This window comes from Gekko japonicus, unplaced genomic scaffold (assembly GCF_001447785.1).
Source record: "Gekko japonicus isolate JY-2015 unplaced genomic scaffold, Gekko_japonicus_V1.1 scaffold280, whole genome shotgun sequence".
Taxonomy (NCBI): Eukaryota; Metazoa; Chordata; class Lepidosauria; order Squamata; family Gekkonidae; genus Gekko; species Gekko japonicus.
The window spans coordinates 979819-999457 of NW_015173130.1; the positions used below are offsets into that span (position 1 = coordinate 979819).

Sequence of the window (19639 nt, forward strand, 5' to 3'; positions counted from 1 at the left end):
GACAATAAAACTGAGAAACTTAAATAAAACCAGTATCTAAAAACACCTCCCTTCCACACTTCTCTGCAGCCTCTAGAAATTGAGGAACAAAATAAGTACATTTAGAATCAGAGTCCTCTAGGAGGAATTGAAGCATATAAGGACACTGCAAGAGAATATGTACAAGGGAGTCGACTCACTGGAGGGGGCAGGGGCATAAACGACCTGAGAAAGGGATCCTTAGCAGAAGAGTCGACTCAGCAATACGACTGGAAAAGGGCAGTTACATCGTGACTGCATAAAGGTCCTACATAACTTGGCGCTGACTAAAAGGAAGAAGGGAGTTTACCCTTAGACGGAAGGCCCAAGGCAAGCAGAGAAAGCGGAGAACCTGTCCTCCGAGCATCAAAATGGGTATAACTCTTTATTTATTTCTGGCATGAATCAGTTTGGCCACATGTATTTTGCACTGATTTACAGGGGAAGTAAAAACATCCTCCACCTTAAGATTTACGATAGCTCTAGTACATATTCTCCTGCAACATCCTAATGTGCTTCAGTTTAGGCTAAAATGGATTGTGCCATGCCTTAGTGAATGGACTATGCTTCCTCTAGTGACATTAGAGCAAAAGGTTCAATTCCTCCTAGAGGATTCTGATTCTAAATGTACTTATTTTGTTCCTTGATTTCTAGAGGCTGCAGAGAAGTGTGGGAGGGAGGTGCTTTTAGATATCGGTTTTATTTTAAGTTTCTCAGTTTTATTGTTCAAGACATTGGTCTAAGAACAGGGGGAAGTAAAGTGAAAAGCAAAGAAATTGGGACAGTCAAGACCACTTAGTTGACTGAAGTAGAAATGCAAACCACACAGGATGCTAATAAAACAATATAATGGTCTAAAAATGTCTTTTCTTATTAGTCACATGTGTATCCTGAGCTTAGGGCAGCATACTGAAATAGGGGAGGGGGTCTAGTTTATGCTCACAACAACCTTAGTAGGTAAGTAGATTGTGACTAGCCCAATATAGCCAATGTGCTTAGAGGCAAGTGGGGATATGAGCCCATGTTCCCCCCCCCCCAGTTGTACATCCAGCATTCTTCCGACTACACCACACTGAAGACATTTGATCAGGATTTTGTATTCTAGATCACAATAAGAGTGATTTTGTTTTCTTCAAGGATGTTCCTGACTACCAAAACATGCATGACCTCCTCTACCTGGATATGGTGATAGCAGAGACTCTACGCATGTATCCACCTGCATTCAGGTCAGTGGACACAGCTGAAATCTCTCTTTGAAGGAGAATTTTCTTTAAAACACCCAGCAGTGCTCTTTGGTCACTCTGTCAAAATGGCTGGGTTGGATTCATGGTGGAAGCAGATGAATAGAGAAGGCACAGAACTCAGAAATGAGCTGTCTGAGTAGTATTAACTTGTTTAGAACAAGCAGTTGCAGCAACTAGCTCTTTTGGTTCAGGTAGTGCTACGATTCCATCACTGTAATCTTTATGGACTGAAACATCTTCTCTACACATTGTGGACTATTTGTTTCTTCAGTGATCACAGATCTTTCCCTTCCTTTTGGCAGGCCCAACATTGATGGTTTACATTCAAAAGCTTCAGTGGGTCTTCCCTTTCCTGTCCTTATGTCCCTGAAATATTTAACCTTTTCTCTTGTAGGTTCACCCGTGAAGCATCAAAAGACTGCGTAATTTTGAGACAGCATGTACCTGCTGGTTTTGTAGTAGAAATTGCCGTTGGGCACCTCCATTACAACCAGAAGATCTGGCCAGAACCTGAGAAGTTTATTCCTGAGAGGTATGTGAACTGCCTTTTCTCCTTTCTTGTATCTTTGTTCAGACCTAATCAGATCACACACGCTGTGTCTCACGTGGCTAATAAAGAAAGGAAGATGCTTGACGCGCAGAATAGAGAGTCAGTTACTATGAGAAAAGCAGGGTTTGTTTGTGGTGAGGATGAGTCTGGTTTAGTCTTGAGCTCATGCACTGTGTCCCACCTTCTCTCTCCCTCATCAGTGTGTGGTCATGTTCCAATGCAGAGGCCTCAACAAATCTGGATTCGTTTCTTTCTCTGTAATCAGGAGTCTAAATCACAGTGTAATCCTGGTTTTAGAACTTTGAAAGTAACAAGCCTCAATTTTTCAGCCCCCTGAAAGTGGGACCTAATGACAAATTGGAGCCAGATCGAAGTCTTCCTAAACCAGAAAGTCTTCAGCTATGGTTCTACATGCCAGAGGAGGAGGTGGGGAGTTTGCAAGCCTGAGAATAAACCAGGCTTGAGGTTGGCACTAATAAATGGGACATGCTTCCAACATCTACATCTAATACACCCAGAAATAGTTTACTTGGTAACTTGCCTTTGTGAGCCACCCTGAGCCCATTGGGGAGGATGGGATATAAATATGAAAAATAAATAAATAAATTGGTAGACCTTGGTTTCTCCACAATTTTTTCAGTTCGATCTTCTTATATGTTCAGCAGTATCTGGACATGTTTCACCTGACACAACAAACCCCTGGGGCAGCACTATCAAAGGAACGGGGGTAGGGAATGAACCTCTAGTAGGAGCAGAAGCCAACTAATTTATTCCAATCTGTAAACCCTAATGCATTTTGAGCGATTAGTTCTTCATCAGTTCTACATTCTTGTTTGTAGTTTATTATTAGATTTAGTTCTCTTTCATTACAGTTTCATTATTATGTTACGTTAGTATTTGTTTTTTGTTCTTGTTGGGGGGTGGAATTGGACTTTTAGAATTTTTTCTTCTTCTAGTGTATTATTGAATCATTTCTATACCTATATAATTGGAATGTCTTCTTGTTTTAACTACTATTTCCGTACAAGTGTAGTGTAAATTGTATGAAACTATTATTTGTACATTCTTTGTGATGGTCCCCTGATAAGGAGCTGAGAGCTCAAAACACAATGGTATCTACACACTGGAAGAAATCATTTGCTCTCTTCATCAGTTAGAGCTCGTTTTCTCCCCCATTTTCTCATCTTGCCCACCTCTTGATGTACTCTTCTTCCTCCACTGTCCCCACTGAGATCCATTCTACCTGTTATCGAAAGCATCTTGATTTACATGTTGCATGTGAACCTCCCTCATCACCTTGTCCTTCCGCATGGCATGGAAGTGCTGCAGTTAACTGTGCATGTTTTTCTATGCTCTTACCTTAACTGTCCTATGACTGCAAAGAAATTGCACCTTAAACATTAATGCATTCATGGTGGCATAAGTTTTCATAAGACAGAACCTTCTTTGACATATGCAACCCTCAGTTGGTACATACATACAGCCCAGAGGGCAAGAGACAGAGAGTGCTGATTCAGATGCCAGTTTGGTACTCACAGGCTTGTTTCAGTAGGGTTCACTACAGAAAATGTCTTTCAATGTGACTTCATCATATGTCAGGGTGGTCAGACTCAACCTCATTGCATAGTTTTTTGGATTGGATCTTGCTTTGCTGTGTGCTCTCTGTGATGTAATGGAACACACCTGTGTCTTGGAATGGTGGGGTCTCCCAGCCTTCCTTCATAACGATGTCAGTCCCCTCCGTCTTTTTACATGTTCATGTGTATATGGATTTTGTCATATTACTCTATCAGAGAGCCAGTTCGGTGTAGTGGTTAGAAGTGCGGACTTTAACCTGGGAGAACCAGGTTTGATTCCCCACCCCTCCACATGCAGCTGCTGGTGTGACCTTGGGTCAGTCATAAGTTCTTTCAGAGCTGTTCTCTCAAGGGCAGTTCTAGAAAGAGCTCTCTCAGCCCCACCTACCTCACAGGGTGTCTGTTGTGGGGAGGAGAAGGGAAAGGAGATTGTGAGCCGCTCTGAGACTCCTTTGGGTAATGAAGGGTGGGGTATAAATCCAATCTCTTCTTCTTCCTCTTCATCAGTCCCAGAACAGCTATCCCTTAAGATAGCTGCATGCTGTGCCCTCCCCAGAGATTTTTTTTTGCAGATACAATTTTTTTCCTGGATGATAGGAATTCCACATATCTTTTATTGAAATTAGCATCTGGCATCAAATCGAGTTCACCATCATCCCTGCAATGTTTGCCATGGGCCCATTAATCCTTCCCCACCATTTCTCACGCAGCTGTTTAATCTTCCTGACTCCCAGGTTTACAGCAGAGGCCAAGCGGCAACGCCACCCCTTCTCCTATCTCCCCTTTGGCGCAGGCCCTCGTGGCTGCATCGGTGTGAAGCTGGCTTTGATGGAGATCAAGATAACACTGCTAAGAATCTTGCAGAAGTTCAGGTTTCAAACCTGCCCCAAGACCCAGGTTTGTACCAGTGCTGTTTCTTGGATTTAACATTTGCCTTCGGAAGGTGTTGAGGAACAAGGAAAAAAGTGTCCTTGGAAAAGGTTGCTCCATTCAGTTCCACCACAAATGTGCATGCCTATAGCTGTGGTTGGACTGAGAAGAGCTCGAACTCTGCCATCAGAGAAACTTATCCACTAGTACTAGGTCCCTGCATTAAACATTAGTGGAACTCCAGTGCTCCCCCTTCCCCATCCTGTTTCAAAGCCTCTTCTCTGGCCTTACCAAAACTCACATGGAAACTGAGCACAGAAATGGAAGGCAGTTGCACCCCTTGACAATTATCCCTGAGCCAGGGTACATAGGCAGACACATGGTCAGAGCATCTCTCCTTATATATAATTCTGTTTTGGTCATGGACTCTCCTGAACATTCCAACACGGTCCCAAATCGGTTCGCTGCCAGATCTGTCATTCAGAGGGTCTCCCTATCCACTGGCTGCGTTGCCTGAGTCCTGCCTCCAGCATTCTAAACAGTTTGCTGTTCCTCTCCCTCCCATAGCCAGTCAGAACACAGAGGTCATTTGCATATGTGGCCTCATTGGCCTTTGCCTCGGAGCACAGAGGTCGTTTGCATATGTGGCCTCATTGGCCTTTCTGTTGCTGTTCTGAGGTAAAACGTGTTCTGAGGTACCCTTAGTACCTGTTGGGAGAAACCATTGTTGCCAATCTCCAGGTGAGGGCTGAAGATCACTCAGAATTACAACTGCTTTCCAGATGGCAAAGATAAGTTCCCCTGGAGAAAATGGTGGACTCTGTGTCCTTATATCCTGCTGAGATGGCCCCTGTATGACAGCCAATGTGACGTAGCAGTCAGGGCTTCAGAGCATGGTAGAGGCTGCAGGTGGAGAGGGGTGGAAAGCTGAAGAGTGTGGGGAAAATAAAGGTAGATTGATGATTGGCTGGGAAGGAGATAGGGTTGCCAATTCCAGGTGGGAAATTCCTGGAGATTTGAGGGGTGGAGCCTGGAGAGGGTGGGGTTTGAGGAGGGGTGGGACCTCAGGTACAGTGCCATAGACTCCACCCTACAAACCAGCCATTCCCTCCTGGGGAACCATAGTTGCCAATCTCCAGTTGAGGGCTGGAGATCACTCAAAATTATAACTGTTCTTCAGGTGGCAGGGATCAGTTCCTCTGGAGAAAATGGTGGACTCGGTGTCATTATACCTTGCTGAGGTTGCCACAGCAAATTGACACTGAGTGCTCAAGGCTGGGGCACCCACCCAGAGCCTCTTTCTTTCTTTTTTTGATAATCTATTTATTAATTTCCACACATATCAACAAACAAACAAACACACACAAATACATAATACATAGATATAGATAGTTTTGGTACCTTTACAAGATTATACAGTAACCAATAACATCATTCTTTTAATTAATACTTCTCCACTGCAAATTTTCTAGTAGCGCATCTTATACCTATTTACTCCTATACCATATCTCAGTTTCCCTTACACGTGGTCAATAGCCTGAGGATTAGACAAATAGTTTTCCCTGTCTCCAGTACTTATTTTCTATATCACACATCATCTTAATTTCTATTAGCTCCATAGAAATTCCTCCTTTTCTTCTGTATTTGACCATTTATTTCTAACAACTGTTTATACTTACACCTTTGCTTTCCTAATCATCAACTTATAAATACCAAACCAAAAAGTTTTCCTTCACAAATCAACACAATATGCCCTATTCCAACCACATTACTTCCTTAATAATAGAGTATCCTTATGCTACATAACGAAATAATAATAATTCTTACATATAAATACACCTAACTAAATCCATTTACTTATTACAACACTAACAAAACTGTTTTATTTTATTTTCCCCTTCCTCTTATTCTGTGAAATTTACTTTTAGTCAAATTAAATTACTTTCATCCCCATTCCAAACCTAAGCTTTATCCTATATGCAAACAGTGCCCCATATAATACTTCTACTTCAGCAATTTATTAGCTCTGCAGTCCTAATTAATTTTAATACTACAGACAGCTACCTTACTCATAGTCAGTCATTCCATTCTTTCTTACATACCAAAATCTAATACAACATGAAAATATCTCTAGACAAATAAACCCCTAGTCTCTTAGTTCCCCTTCCTTTCTCTGTTTCTTCTTCTTCTCTTTCTACTTCTTTTAGGTGTCGAAAGTTTTTAAATTCCAGTAGCCTTAAGACCAAACTTTGCCAGGTCCCTTCCCATAGATACATCTTCATTCTTTTGTTATGTTTAAAGTTCTTTTTAGATTTTTTAAATTCTTTCTTTTCCTTCCCCTGGCATTTTAAACTGTATCCTTTTCTCTGTTGTTCCTTCTGAGTTTCTTTTAAATTCCTGAGCTTTTTGCGTTCACATAGCTTTAAGTCTTGGCATTGATCTCTCTCCTTCTCTGCAGACTTCTTTGTTCAAAGTTCCTTCCTACTCTTCTTAACTCTCTCTTTTTCTTAACTTGTCCTTTTAGTGTATGTCGTCTTTTTTTTTGTATTTCAGGTCTTAGAGGTTTCCCTTTCTTTGACTGACTCCTTGAAAAGAGTTCAAAATCCTGCAGTATATCTTCTGTGTGCAAAGCTTGATTAATTGGAGACTCCCTCTCCTGGTCTAGCTCATGTTGTTTTAACACAGATGAAAGTTGTTCCATTTCCTCCTTATTTTCCACCTCCTCCTGAGGAGTCCGTTGTCCTCCAAATACATTTTTAAACGCTGTTGCTACCGCTGTCACCATCGCTTGCTTAATAGATTCTTCCAGAAATGATTTAAACTGTTCCACATTAAAGTCTTTTAATTGTAGAATTATCTCAGGTTCTATCTCCTCCTCCGTTTTCGCCGCCGCCATTTTTTCACTCCACTTTAAACAGATTTACGAATGGTCCATAAAGCTTTTAACATCGCTACCCTCAAATTCCTTTCCACAGTTCCTTTCCTTTTCACAGTTATCCACAATTTCTTAATTAACTTTTATAGTCTGCTACACATTTGTTCTTACCCCGTTTCTTCGTTACTTCCAACTCTCCTCTGACTTTCCATAGCCGCCTTCACCAATTAGTTGAGGTTTACTTGGGGGGGGGTATTTACCTCGCAGTCTTCGTTTCTTGCAAAGATATGTGCCAAAAAAAGGGTACCATTTTCTTAACATTGGAAAAAACGTTAAAACGGCTGGTCACTGCTTGTTGAACACGGAAGCCGTGTTCATCCCTAACTTCGTCTCTGCTTCGGGGCAGCCGGCTTCACCCCCCGCGATTCGCCGTCAACGGGGGAAGCAGTAAGCCCCCTGCGACTTCCCCTTCCTCCAGGAGTGGAAGCGGAGCTCGTCCGCCAAACGAAGAGCCCCAAACAAGACGAATGGGAGCCGGTCGGTTCGAAGATGATCCGAAACCCGACCGCTCGCAGCGCCGTCAAACCGGAAGTCACCCAGAGCCTCTTTCCAGAGTCTGTTGTATTTATTTCCACAACAGGCCTTATTCCTAGAGCTATGATAAAGAGATATAAGATGTAGCAGCCTTGCTGAAGCTATGCAGGCCAAGATCTGGTCAGTGGTTGGACGGGACACCTTCTGGGAGCCCTGTGCATGCCTCCTTGAGTTACATAATGAAACAAAGGTGGGATTGTTACTGTTATAAGTACATCTCCTGAGTAGGTTGCCCAACACCTTACAAGCTGTAGCTATGACATGTTTATGCAACTTGGTCCATGTTATGTCTCTGTTCCCTTCCCCAGATTCCTTTGCAGCTGAAATCTCAAGCTACACTAGGACCGAAGAATGGAGTCTACATCAAGATAGTTTCTCGATAGAGCAGAATCCGATTTCTATATGTCTTCCAAGGAGATGACAGCTTGCCGGGTGATGCGTTGCTTCTGTAATTGTGAAACTGCACTGGAACAGCCTTTTCTTTTCCATCTGCCTTGGTAAGGAGGCAAAGGTGTGTTAAATGATGTTGAGGGAACAAGTATATTGGAAAGCCCCATCTCAAAAAAATCTAGGAAGGTCCACTTCAGGGTGGATCTGTGTGACTTTGGGGAGCTGGCAGGCAAGGAGTCTGCATTCCATTCTAAACCCTGTCACTAAGAGCCGCTTCATCTGTGCAAAAAAAAAAAATGCAATCCTTTCCCCACTTCTACTGGGATTGAAGGCTGGTCAGTGAGATCCATGTGATCAGCTAGTTTCTGGGAGCACTTGTCCCTTCAGCATACATAGCCTTTGACTTGTCCTTTGGTGGCTACGACACCTCATTTGCTATCAGGAGTCACAGCATTTCACGCCTTGTTACCAAATAAACAGTTTTGGACCTTTGTAGAAAATAACTTCTGTGAAAAATATTATCTGTGTTTACTTGAGTTTCAGTGAGATGAGTGGGGCCTGTCCACCTTGAGTCACAGTGAGAATGGCAGACTGTAAAGAAATTTTTAAAAATCAAATATATCTATGTAAATATGTCTACAGACATCCCTGCAGTTTCTTTCTGCTGAAAGCCAATTTCTGCTCCTTCCTGCTTGGCTCCTCCTGGGACCCCAGGTACAGCCTCCAAATAACATGCGGATCGGCTCCTCTTCTTTGTCCTCCCCCAGGCCTCGGGAAGGCTGTTCTCATTCCAGGCACATTTATCAGCCTCTTAAACGCTTGGCACCTCTTTTTTAAAATACGCCTTACACTTCAAAATAGGGTTACCAACCTCCAGGTGGGACCTGGGGAGCCCCAGGAATTAAAGCTTATCTCCAGACTACAGAGATCCATTCCCCTGGAGAAAATGGCTGCTTTGGAGAGTGGACTCTATGGCATTGTACCTGGCTGATGTCCCCACCTACCCTAGGCACCACCCCTGAAATCTCCAGGTATTTCACAACGCAGAGCAGGCAACCCTACTTCAAAAACCCATCCCAAAAAGGGATGTTGGGATCACGATTAACACAGGGAACAGCCAATCAGCACTGTGACCCGCCTCTTCAGCTGCAAAAGAGGAAAACTGGTTTTTCCTAAGCTGCATCCAGGAAGGAAGTTGTGTGTGTGCCCAAGAGGCACTGATGGTACATCTACCACATAACTATCATTATGTATGTCTGTATGCAGCCTATGACCTGACCTGGATGGCCCAGGATCTCATCAGTTCTCAGAAGCTAAAACAAAGCTGGCTCTAGTTAGTACTTGGATGGGAGACCACCAAGGAAGTCCTGGGTCGCCACGCAGAGGCAGGCAATGGCAAACCACCTCTGAACATTGCTTGCCTTGAAAACCCTACAGGGTCTCCATAAGTTGGCTGCGACTTGATGGCAAAAAACAAAATGCAGCCTATGTTACTTGTAGACCTCACATGCTTATTAAAAGAGCCAGTTCCCAATAGTGGCATCTACTTCATAGGTTTTGTGGCCCCAGCACAAACTCATGACAGCTAGAACAATCCCATCATAATATCTGGCATAACGGAATATCTTTACCCCGGTTAGAATGAAGAATGCTGTGGGCCGGGCTGCTTATATGTTGCACTGAAATAAGAAAAAAACGACAAAAGGTGAAAGCCACACTGCGGCCTCCTCCATTCTCTTTGGGGGTTCTGCAATGTTACCAGTTACTCCCCACAAACATCCTTTGCACTCAGAATAGCTAGAAAGGAGACTGCCAAATTCTGTATCATCATCTGGAGCGGGTCAGGAGAAGAAGGGGGCCTGGCTTGCAAAAGTGGTTTGCTCTGCAGAAATCGGCAGGTGAGATTTTTATCACATCACAAAGGAACTGACCACAGAACGTTCTGCGGTGCCTCCTCCTCTGGTCGCTGCAAAAAGTATATTTATATTTTAGCTGCAAATATCTAGGAGTAAGCAAGCTGCTATCCTTGAACTAAATTCAGCAAGCCAGCAGAGATAAGGAGGCCCAGTTGTTATGTTCCTGCCTACACAAACAAATCCTTTGTGCAGACATCCTGTGAAAATGTGCAGGAAGGGTGCATGATTAGCTGCTTGAATAAATAGATGTTCACTTATGTTGACACTGGGTTTCAGGAAGCCTACAGCTTCCGCAGAAGGGTCATACCACATCATATGGGAGTGGTTTATGTGTCTGGATTCCCCACAGGTGGAAAGGTGACTAAACAAAAGGCAAAGCTTCTGCAAATCACAGCCACTTTATACACAAGGAACACAGAGAGCAATCTTAGATACACTTTTGTATATTTTCTCCTAGATTTAAAGGGGTTTCTACAGGCTGTGCTGTGTAATTTGAGAGATGTGAACTAAACCGCATGACTATTTTGAAGTACAGAAAGCCAAAGCTATAGGACTTATACTGGAAGACCCAGGAACTCAATTGAAAGCTTTAAAAACGTCCTTAAGCCAAGCAATCACAGGCACTTAAACATGAATCCTACAACTGGTTTTACCTACTACTTTAAATGGTGATTTCAGGGTGGGGTTGGGAGGAAAATGCCGAGCACAGTGATTCTCAAACAGCAACCAAATCACAGGGAGGCTTTTATTTCTATGAAAAAGAACGAAGTATGAGCTTCACTTGCAACAGTTGTGATTTTTATGTTGATTACAAAATATGAGACTGCAGATTTCAAATTAAAACATATTAACGTAAAATTACAACATACAATCACCATACAGTTACAGCGGGGAAGAACAATTGTATCTCCATCATCAACCCAAACGTTTCCAATTCAAAAATGAAAGCAGTGTAAGGTATATTCAGTAGCCTCACCTGTGGCCACAACTAAAGAAACAGTGGCTTAATAGCCTACAACATAAACATCAGCTAAGCAAGATGAAACAAGGAAGTTTACAAAATTCAGCATGCTATGATGCCATCGCTAGCAGAAACTTGTGAATGTAACAGACCTGTCTAGAGTTTGGAACACAAACATACTTTAAAGCACTGTTAAGCCAATGTCTCCCCCCACCCCTCGCATTGAAAATCCTGGCTAGATAACACCTGGTTACCAGTGGAACAAATTTAGAGTCCAGTGGCACCTTTAAGACCAACAAAGGTTTATTCAAGGTATGAGCTTTTGTGCGCATGCACACTTTTCCAAATGGAATGGGAGAGTAAGGTTCAAACTTATAGACGGGCTGAACAACAAATTAACATGTAACATGATGAAGATGTTTTAAGACATGCAAAAACAGAATTAAATAACAAGCCAAGGTTATAAGGTCAACACCTGTAAAGCAATAAATATGTCAAAATAAGTCTGAGACTCTCCATTCACTCCCAGAATGTGGAGGTCACTTAACGGCATTTTTACTTTCTTTTTTGAGGTGGGAGCAGTGTACGTCAGCCAAACATTCCAATACTCCTTGTATTACATTCAGTAGTCTAATATACAATTCTGAAAAAGAAATACACTAAAATACAGAGGATGTACAGTCCCTCTGTCTGAGGTTACCAGTGATCCAGGAATGCGGGCAAGTGGTTTAACCTGACTGGTGACCACTACTACCACCCATACACACACGTGCACACACAAGCTGGAATTCCAAGGCTGGATTAAACTCCGATTTAGAATCTGAATGGGTCGGGAAACCTCTGGTTAACTCACACAGCTCCATTCATACATCACAGACATTAGAGTTAGTTCCTAGCTACTTGGGATCTCTGTGAAAAGAGAGGAGCCAGTGAACCGCACACAACATAAAAATAAGCTATGTGCCTTCTTAAAGTGATGTCTGAATGCAGCTTCATATTCAAAGGTTAAATTGTAAGACTTTCATGTGAACCATACAGGAATGCAGCTGAATCAGCCTTAGACTGTCAGACAAACAGTCCATCTGGCCTAAGTATTAGCGCTGACTGACAGCCACTTTCTGCCCTCCATCCACTTCAGTCTGGTTTCAGGCCTGGTTTGGGGACAGAGATTGCACTAGCTGCTCTGGTAGAGGATCTGGTTAAAGGAGAACAGAGGCACTGACTGACTGGTGTTGTCACCAGACCTTGATGCGTTGGATCACTATTTTGTTGAATCCCTTGGAGGGCGAGGTGGGTGTGAGGGAAATGTCCTAACAGTTTGGGTTGCTTCTGAACACACAGAAACATCATCAGACAGGGCGAGTCAGTGCCTTGGGAAGTTGATGTGTGAAGCGCTGCAGGGTTCAGGTGTTCACCTGTACTTTCCAGGCTGATTAATGATCTCAACAGAAGCTTCAGGGTTGGGGGTCATCAATCTGCTGGCACCCTGCAGCCCTGCATTTTGTTAACAAAGTCTCCAGGAGCAGCCTTCTCAGCCCTGGACCACTGCATGGACATGGTGCTCCAGGAGACCAAGCTGAAGCAGAATCCAGGAAAGACACAGATGGTGCTGCTGGTCAGAAAATCTAATTGTTCAGAGGAAGCCATGCTGCTGACTTTGGATGGGGGGGAGAAAAACACTGGGGGTTCAAAAGCAGAGGCTCACCTTTTATCCGAGACAGGTCACTTTTTGTCAAATTACACCCGTATCAGATTACCAGCCGCGGCTATCACATTTCTGTGCTCAATTTTGAATTTAACCTTTAAAGCCCTCCACAGCCTGGGACCCTCCTACCCGAAGGAGTGCCTCTCCAAGTGTGAAGCTGTACACCAGTTTCATTCAAGGCACCAGTCTCTCCTTGCTATCTGTCTCCCAGGAGGGGACCTTGGTCAGCAGCTGCCTTTTCCAGAGCTTTTTTGGTGATTGCACAGATGCTGTGGAATAACTACCAATGTAAATGAGGGCCTCTTTCTCCTTACCTTTTCTACAGGAGCTTGCTTTATTCAAAAGAGCTTTTTGCCAGTTCTGTACTGCTGTTAGTGGATGACACATATGGCTGTAAACTGCTGTTATTGTTGTCTTGATGTGATTTGGTGCGTCATTTTAATCCTTATGCCATGCGCACATTGTAAAGGCCTACATTTTATGGAAAATTTGTCAAAATTATTTTAGAATGATCACGCAAACAACTGTTTAAGGTAGAGGTTCCTCTCCCAGCTCTGTTGCACAAGACCTTTCAACAGCACACACTGGAGATTCAAGGTGGGATTATCTGCATACAAAATGCAAGCAACTGGTGAGCACTGGCTCTTCCTCACTCCCTCAAAATGGAATTGCAGGACTTGAATTACTTATGGCTACAGCCCAAACACTTTCTGTTAGAAGTGATCGTCACAGATCTTTTTTCCAAATCAAGTAAGTGTTTTACTGCCTAGTGAGAATGAAATGGAGCTAGCAAATACACCTGAAACTGCACACACATAATGCTAGAGCTACAGGACTGCATCATTGCTTACTGGACCAGACTCATGTTAATTTGGTGATTTTTGCTATCAACCTAAAATGCACAAGAACAGTAAAATTAGATGCAGTATAACATCCCAAAAAACATGAAGCATTAGGGAGATACACACCTGGAATCTTCCATGTCAGTGTGTAACTAGGACTCAGTTTTCCTTATGAATGCACAGCCCTAAACAGGAGATCAGCACTAAATAAACTGGTAAAGGTTTTCCTTGCTTGAAAGCTAGTCGAATCCAACTCTAGGGGGCGGTGTTCATCCAAGCCGAAGAACCAATGCTGTCTAAAGCACGCAGAACGCTGTTACCTTCCCACCTAAGCAGTACCTATTTATCTACTTGCAATTTCTTGCTTTCGAACTGCTAGGTTGGCAGGAGCTGGGTCCAGAGACAGGAGCTCACTTCGTCACGCAGCACTAGGGTCTCAAACTGCCAAACTACAGACCTTTTAGTCTGTAGCTCAACACTAAATAACTACTCTTTAAGTTGTTAAGGGCCAAACTAGACTGATGTAACCATATTTCCTTACTTGTGCACATGACATGCTTCTGCATTATATAATGGGCTAATGTGACCATATCTGAGAGGATGTGTCCCCAGCAACTGCCCAGTGACACCAACCACTGATACCGGCCATGCAGGGAGGGCGATGGGAAGAAGATACTGAGAGGCCAGGATGAATGGCAGTAAAGTCGGTCAGATTTAATTAGGCATGCCTCAGAAACCCATCCACCCCCGACTAAATTTTGTGTAAATATATAAATTTTGTATATACACACAAATGCACAACTAGCTCTAGTTAAACGAAAGGCAAACTGAAGTTAAATGAATTGGAGAAATTGTATCACTTCCCCTTAAGTCAGCAAAGGAAAAGTAATCCAACTATGTATCCAAGCACCTCGCCATACTGGAGAAATGGAGACGGTCTAGCTTTAGCAGAAATTCTATAAATCTGCTCAGAAGAAACACTCCCCACTCCCAATTCACTGGAAATAGCCTTCAATAAACAGAGCTCCTGACATTAAAAACTCACGCCTAAAACCCACGCAACGTCCAACCCTCTGAAAAGAACTGAACTGTCATCTTCCAAGAACATTCTACCATCTCAACCCCTTCCTTCAGATAGAATCGTATGTAAATTAGCACGTTGGCTGCTTTCCAGGTCTGGCAGCTTATAGGGCCTTACATTAACACAGCAAGAGCTCCATACAAAGCAAATATTGATGTTTTAAGATTTGCTGTTTGGCTACAGCTTGCTCAGCATCTACACGTGTATGATGCTTCAGTAATTGTAACCAGGCAAAACTAAAAATCTGTTTCTATGATTGAGGGGTTATTACAACAAAGCATCTTCAGGGAATTTGTATTTCACCTCAGCTGTAAGCTGTCATTTTAAAAATAGTTGGGGAAAGATGTTGTTGAAGTAACTGAAATTATGCCTTTTCCTTGAGAATGAACAGTATGAAACTTGAAAATTAAATGTGAATATGAAGCAGGTGTTTTTACTGTTCAGCCTCTGCCAATGGTAGAATCACAGAGTTGGAAGGACATCTAGTCCAACCCCCTGCTTAGTGCAGGATCAGCCTAAAATGGCTAATTGAAGACTGCCATGGCGTAAGGGGGGCTCACCACCTCCCTAGCCAGCAATTTCACCACTGAACTGCTCTTACTGGGGGGGGGGGGATTCCTAATATCCAGCAGATACCTTACTGGCCCTGATTTAAACCCATTATTTCAAGACCTATCCTTTGCTGTCAACAGGATCAGCTCCCCTGCCCTCCTCTACGTTACAGCCTTTCAAATACTTAAAAGAGAGCAATCTTGTCCCTCCTCACCAACCTCCTCTTCTCCAGACTCAACATTCCAAAGTCCTTCAGCCTTTCCTCATAGGGCTTGGCCTCCAGGCCCCCGATCATCTTCATCACCCTCCTCTGCACCTGCTCCATTCTGTCCACATCCTTTTTGAACAGTACTCCAGGTGCAGCCTGACCAATGCGGAGCACAGCTGGACTATGACATCTTGTGATCTGGACATTATGCCTCTGTTGATACATCCCAAGACCACATTAACCCTTTTCGTTGCTGCACTGACTGCTCATATTTAGCTTACGGTCCACCCGTACCCCAAAATCTTGTTCACACACAATGCTAACCAGACGTGTGTCCCCCATCCAGTATGCTTGCTTCTCATTTTTGTTACACAGATGTGGAACTCTGCACTTATCCTCATTGAACTGCATCTTATTCATATCCACTCACTTTTCCAGTGTATTCAGATCTCATTGAATTCTGTATCTTCCAAAGTATTCGCTACTTCTCCCAATTTGGTGTCATCTGCAAATTTACTGAGCAGTCCCTACACCTCCTCATCCACATCATTTATAAAAAATATTGAAAAGTACCAGGCCCAGAACCAAGCCCTGTGGCACCCCCCATACACCTCCCTCCAGTCAGATGAAACACCACTGACAGCTACTGTTTGGGTGCAGTTCTCTGATCAGTTCCCTATCCTCCTAACTATCCTGGAGTCCAGACCGCAGTCCTCCAGTTTATCCATCAGAACAAAGTGGGGAACCCTGTCAAAAGCTTTACTGAAATCCAGGTAAATAACGTCACTGCATTCCTACGACCCAGTAAGCTCGTCACTTGATCAAAGAAGGAAAATCTGCTCCAGTATCTTCCCTGGGACACAGGTAAGACTAACTGGCCTGTAATTTCTTGGGTCAGTCTTCATTCATACACCCTTCAAGTGGAAGACAATACTGGAAGAACAAAAATATTATGCTTTGAGGTGGCTGCTGTTCACCCGTGTTACTACATGCTTTGTTCTCTTGAACTAAATGGACTTTCCTGTCTGCATATACCCTAAAATTCGTAGAAATCCCAGTTTTCACTTTTAAATTTTGGTCCATTCATGTATTAGGGGCATAAGGAACTTTTACCTCAGACTATGGGCTGAACGATCAGAAACTAAAGTGATTCCAACCATAATTTGATATTTAGAGGATCATTTATTTTCCACATAGAATCATACAGTTGGAAGGGATATCCAGGGTCATCTAGTCTAACTCCCTGCACAATGCAGGAAATTCACAAATACCTCCCCCCTTCCACACCCCCAGTGACCACTGCTCTATGCCCAGAAGAGGGGGGAGAAACAAACCTGCAGGATCCCTGGCCAAACTGGCGCGGAGAACAATTGCTTCCTGACCTCAAAGTGGCGATCAGCATTTCCCTGGGCGTGTAAGAAAGGGCCACAAGAACTAAGCACTGAGGCAACCCTGCCTGCCCTCCCTCTTGTGATCTGCCTAAGTTCACAGAATCAGCATTGACCCGAGAACCTCTGAATCGGAGTAAACCTGTAGGAAAATGAGATTAGTTATAAAAAGAGCTGAGAACTTTTCAGCATGCCCTCGCTGTGCGAAGTCTTTCTGCAAGCAGGGATTCCAAAGACTGCATTCTTGGCTGAAGGACACAACTACTAGATATGGCACTTAAAAAAAAGAGTGAGAGAAACAAAAGGAATAACTTAAAACAAATTCGTAACTCTTTAATTTGTATTTGAGGGGAACCAGCTACATTGCGAGAAAAGGATAAGCCAAGTGATATTCACTTGAGCCTCACAACTATAAAAGTTTATTGAGCTAAAACAGGCTTCTAGTTAAGGTGATCTCTGGAAACCATAAGAAACTCATTTCACAGGCCCAGCTACATGTATCCATTGCACTAAAAGAAGAACAATTTTAACAAAACAGTATCAGACAAGTCAGATTTTTCAATGGTCCTGAATAATATTCAGAGAGGCATACAGGTTTCCACACAGTCAAAGACCACAATCACATAATGGTTGCATAGCAATATTCGGTGCACCCCAAACTGCAGTATTACAGTTACCTTTCTCTGTAACCACAGCATGTATTTTTAAAAAAATGTTTTATTAAAAACGACAAATGTTGCTTTTTCATTAAAATCTGGATTTTAAAATGAAGAGCACTTATTACAAAGGCTATACGAAAATCAGTGCAAAACAAAGTTCAAGGAAGAAAAGTCCTAGTTATCATGTTTCTTTAAAAGGTAGACGAAGGAATCCAAGTAGATCGAGTAAAATTAAAGGCCGTTCTAGTTCTAGAAGTATCATGGGAGACAGAAGTTTGGGAAAAGGGAAAGTGCAAGCAGTTATACTCTAGGTCTCTGACGGTACCACAGATCCACGTATAACTTTTCTCTGATATTCTGCCATTAAAAGTGCCAGAGGTGGGCTGCTCACATTAAGCTTCAAGGGATATACAGGAGGGGAGATTGGGGAGTCCCCCTTCCCACTGGTCTACTGCATTTGTGACCTCGTGTACCTGAGGTTTTACAGACAAAGACTCCTCTACAGTATGGGTTCATAGGAAGCCACCTCCAAACGGAGGAAGTGAATAGTTCTTATGCGTGACTGCAAAAATATTCAATCAATGGTGATAAAGCAAAAGATAACTCAGAAGTTGTGCTAGAAATTGTTAAAAGGGATGCCAGCCCCATTGGAACTTGAGGGTATTAAGTGAAAATTAATGCAGTATGCAGTGGCCGTATGGGGGGAAAATGAACAGTATAAAAAAAGCCACGGAAGTATGCACTAGTTGGATTATGCAAGAGACTTCATCTAGATTTCTGCCAGGCAGACTGTAGACCAGAAAGAAAAGCAACAGCCTACAACCTAAGTGGAATAGTCAATCAGGTATTCAGGGTAAATTTGATGCTTTTCAAAAATGACAAAGATGGACGGGTTATGGATGCTATTCACACAGCTGTCATAGAAAGCAGTGTTCTGGCTGTCTTTGGTAGGAGGACGGAGATAGTGAGGCAAACCATTGGTAAACTCCCCCACCAATACTCGTGCTAGAAACATTGTCTTGGAGACTAAATCGTGTTTGCAGTAGTTATCAGAATACGAAGCATCCCTTGCAAAGTAGCTTCCTGTAAGGGGAATAGGGAGTGGAAACAGAAAAGAAAAAACAGTAAAACTTTGTACAGCAGTGCAAGCTCCTGCCTCTCAGCTGTTTTTCAGGATTCTATTGCAGTCCCTTTAAAGTTCAAAGGGACTGCAGAAGACAGCCAAAGGATCAACTGTGCTGGGGCTGGCTTCTCGTGCAGCCCGGTTTAAACTGGGCTACAGGAGAAGCCAACCCAGCCAGGATCTGCATGCCACAGAGAGCAATCTCCTTACAGCACAGCAGATCCTGGGACTGGTTTCTCCTGTAGCCCAGTGTAGACTTGAAAACTAAACAGTGTACTCCAAATGCATATGTTTGAACTCAAAGCAGAATGGTACTTCCAAACCTCAAATCTGCTTCTTAAGACTGCTAAAACTTGGCATTACATTTTCTGCTATAATGTGCTGCTAATTCATGCTCTGTTTGAAATTCACCTCTAATTTGTCAGTTCTACTTGTATATTTCCCCCATATGAATATCATCATCATCATCGAATCCTTCCAGTTTCCATGTTTAAACTACTCTTCAAAAGTGTTTGATAACTTTTCTCATTTTTGTACCTTTCGCCAGATTTTATTAAGCATTCCCCCCCCAGGCATTTTACTATGCCTCTATCCTGAAATTCTGATAATCTATTTAGATCAAATAATATGAGATGGAGACAAAGGAAGTATATCACATCTTAGACCAAGTGTCTCCAGTTAAATCACTGTAGTCAAGGAAAGGTACAAGGTGCAGAATGAGGTTACCTTTGCCATAGGCGGTACCATGAACTCCACAGATCCTCCAGTCGAAGTTCTGCTGGCAGATAGCTTCAACATGGTTTCTGGTCGTCCCATGAAACAGCAGTTTTTCATCTACATCCTTCCCTCCATTTGCCTTCTTCATTTGTTCTTTCTGCCTATAAATGAGAAACGGTGTGAAGGAGAAAGAAGAAAGAGAAACCGCATGCTTCCATCAGATAATTTAAAGAAGGCCCCACACTCACATCTAATAAAGCCACTTAGTGCAAAATTATCTTGCTCCATCCTCCGTTGTGGAAGCTACAACCGAGAGGACAACAGCGGCCAACAATCAAGGCAACTCAGCAGCCAGGGAGTCAAAGTGCT

At 43.0% G+C, this 19639-nt stretch overlaps 2 protein-coding genes across 2 annotated transcripts in view; one reads left to right on the top strand and one right to left on the bottom strand.

Moving 5' to 3' along the window:
* The first annotated feature begins 323 nt into the window (after positions 1 to 323).
* On the top strand, positions 324 to 8599 carry LOC107119578 (thromboxane-A synthase-like). The gene is made up of 5 exons (XM_015422088.1): positions 324 to 393; positions 1156 to 1244; positions 1657 to 1794; positions 4124 to 4286; positions 8037 to 8599. The coding sequence occupies exons 2-5, from the start codon at positions 1177 to 1179 to the stop codon at positions 8109 to 8111; spliced, it is 444 nt and encodes a 147-aa protein (XP_015277574.1). The 5' UTR covers positions 324 to 393; positions 1156 to 1176; the 3' UTR covers positions 8112 to 8599.
* An 8523-nt stretch (positions 8600 to 17122) lies between these two features.
* Positions 17123 to 19639, bottom strand: part of PARP12 (poly(ADP-ribose) polymerase family member 12) — a 34056-nt gene continuing 31539 nt past the window's right edge. Inside the window, exons 11-12 of the mRNA XM_015422089.1 lie at positions 19280 to 19431; positions 17123 to 18513 (exon numbers count right to left, since the gene is read on the bottom strand). Of these exons, the coding sequence (XP_015277575.1) occupies positions 18254 to 18513; positions 19280 to 19431 (412 nt within the window). The 3' untranslated portion in view covers positions 17123 to 18253. The remainder of the gene's footprint in view (positions 18514 to 19279; positions 19432 to 19639) is intronic.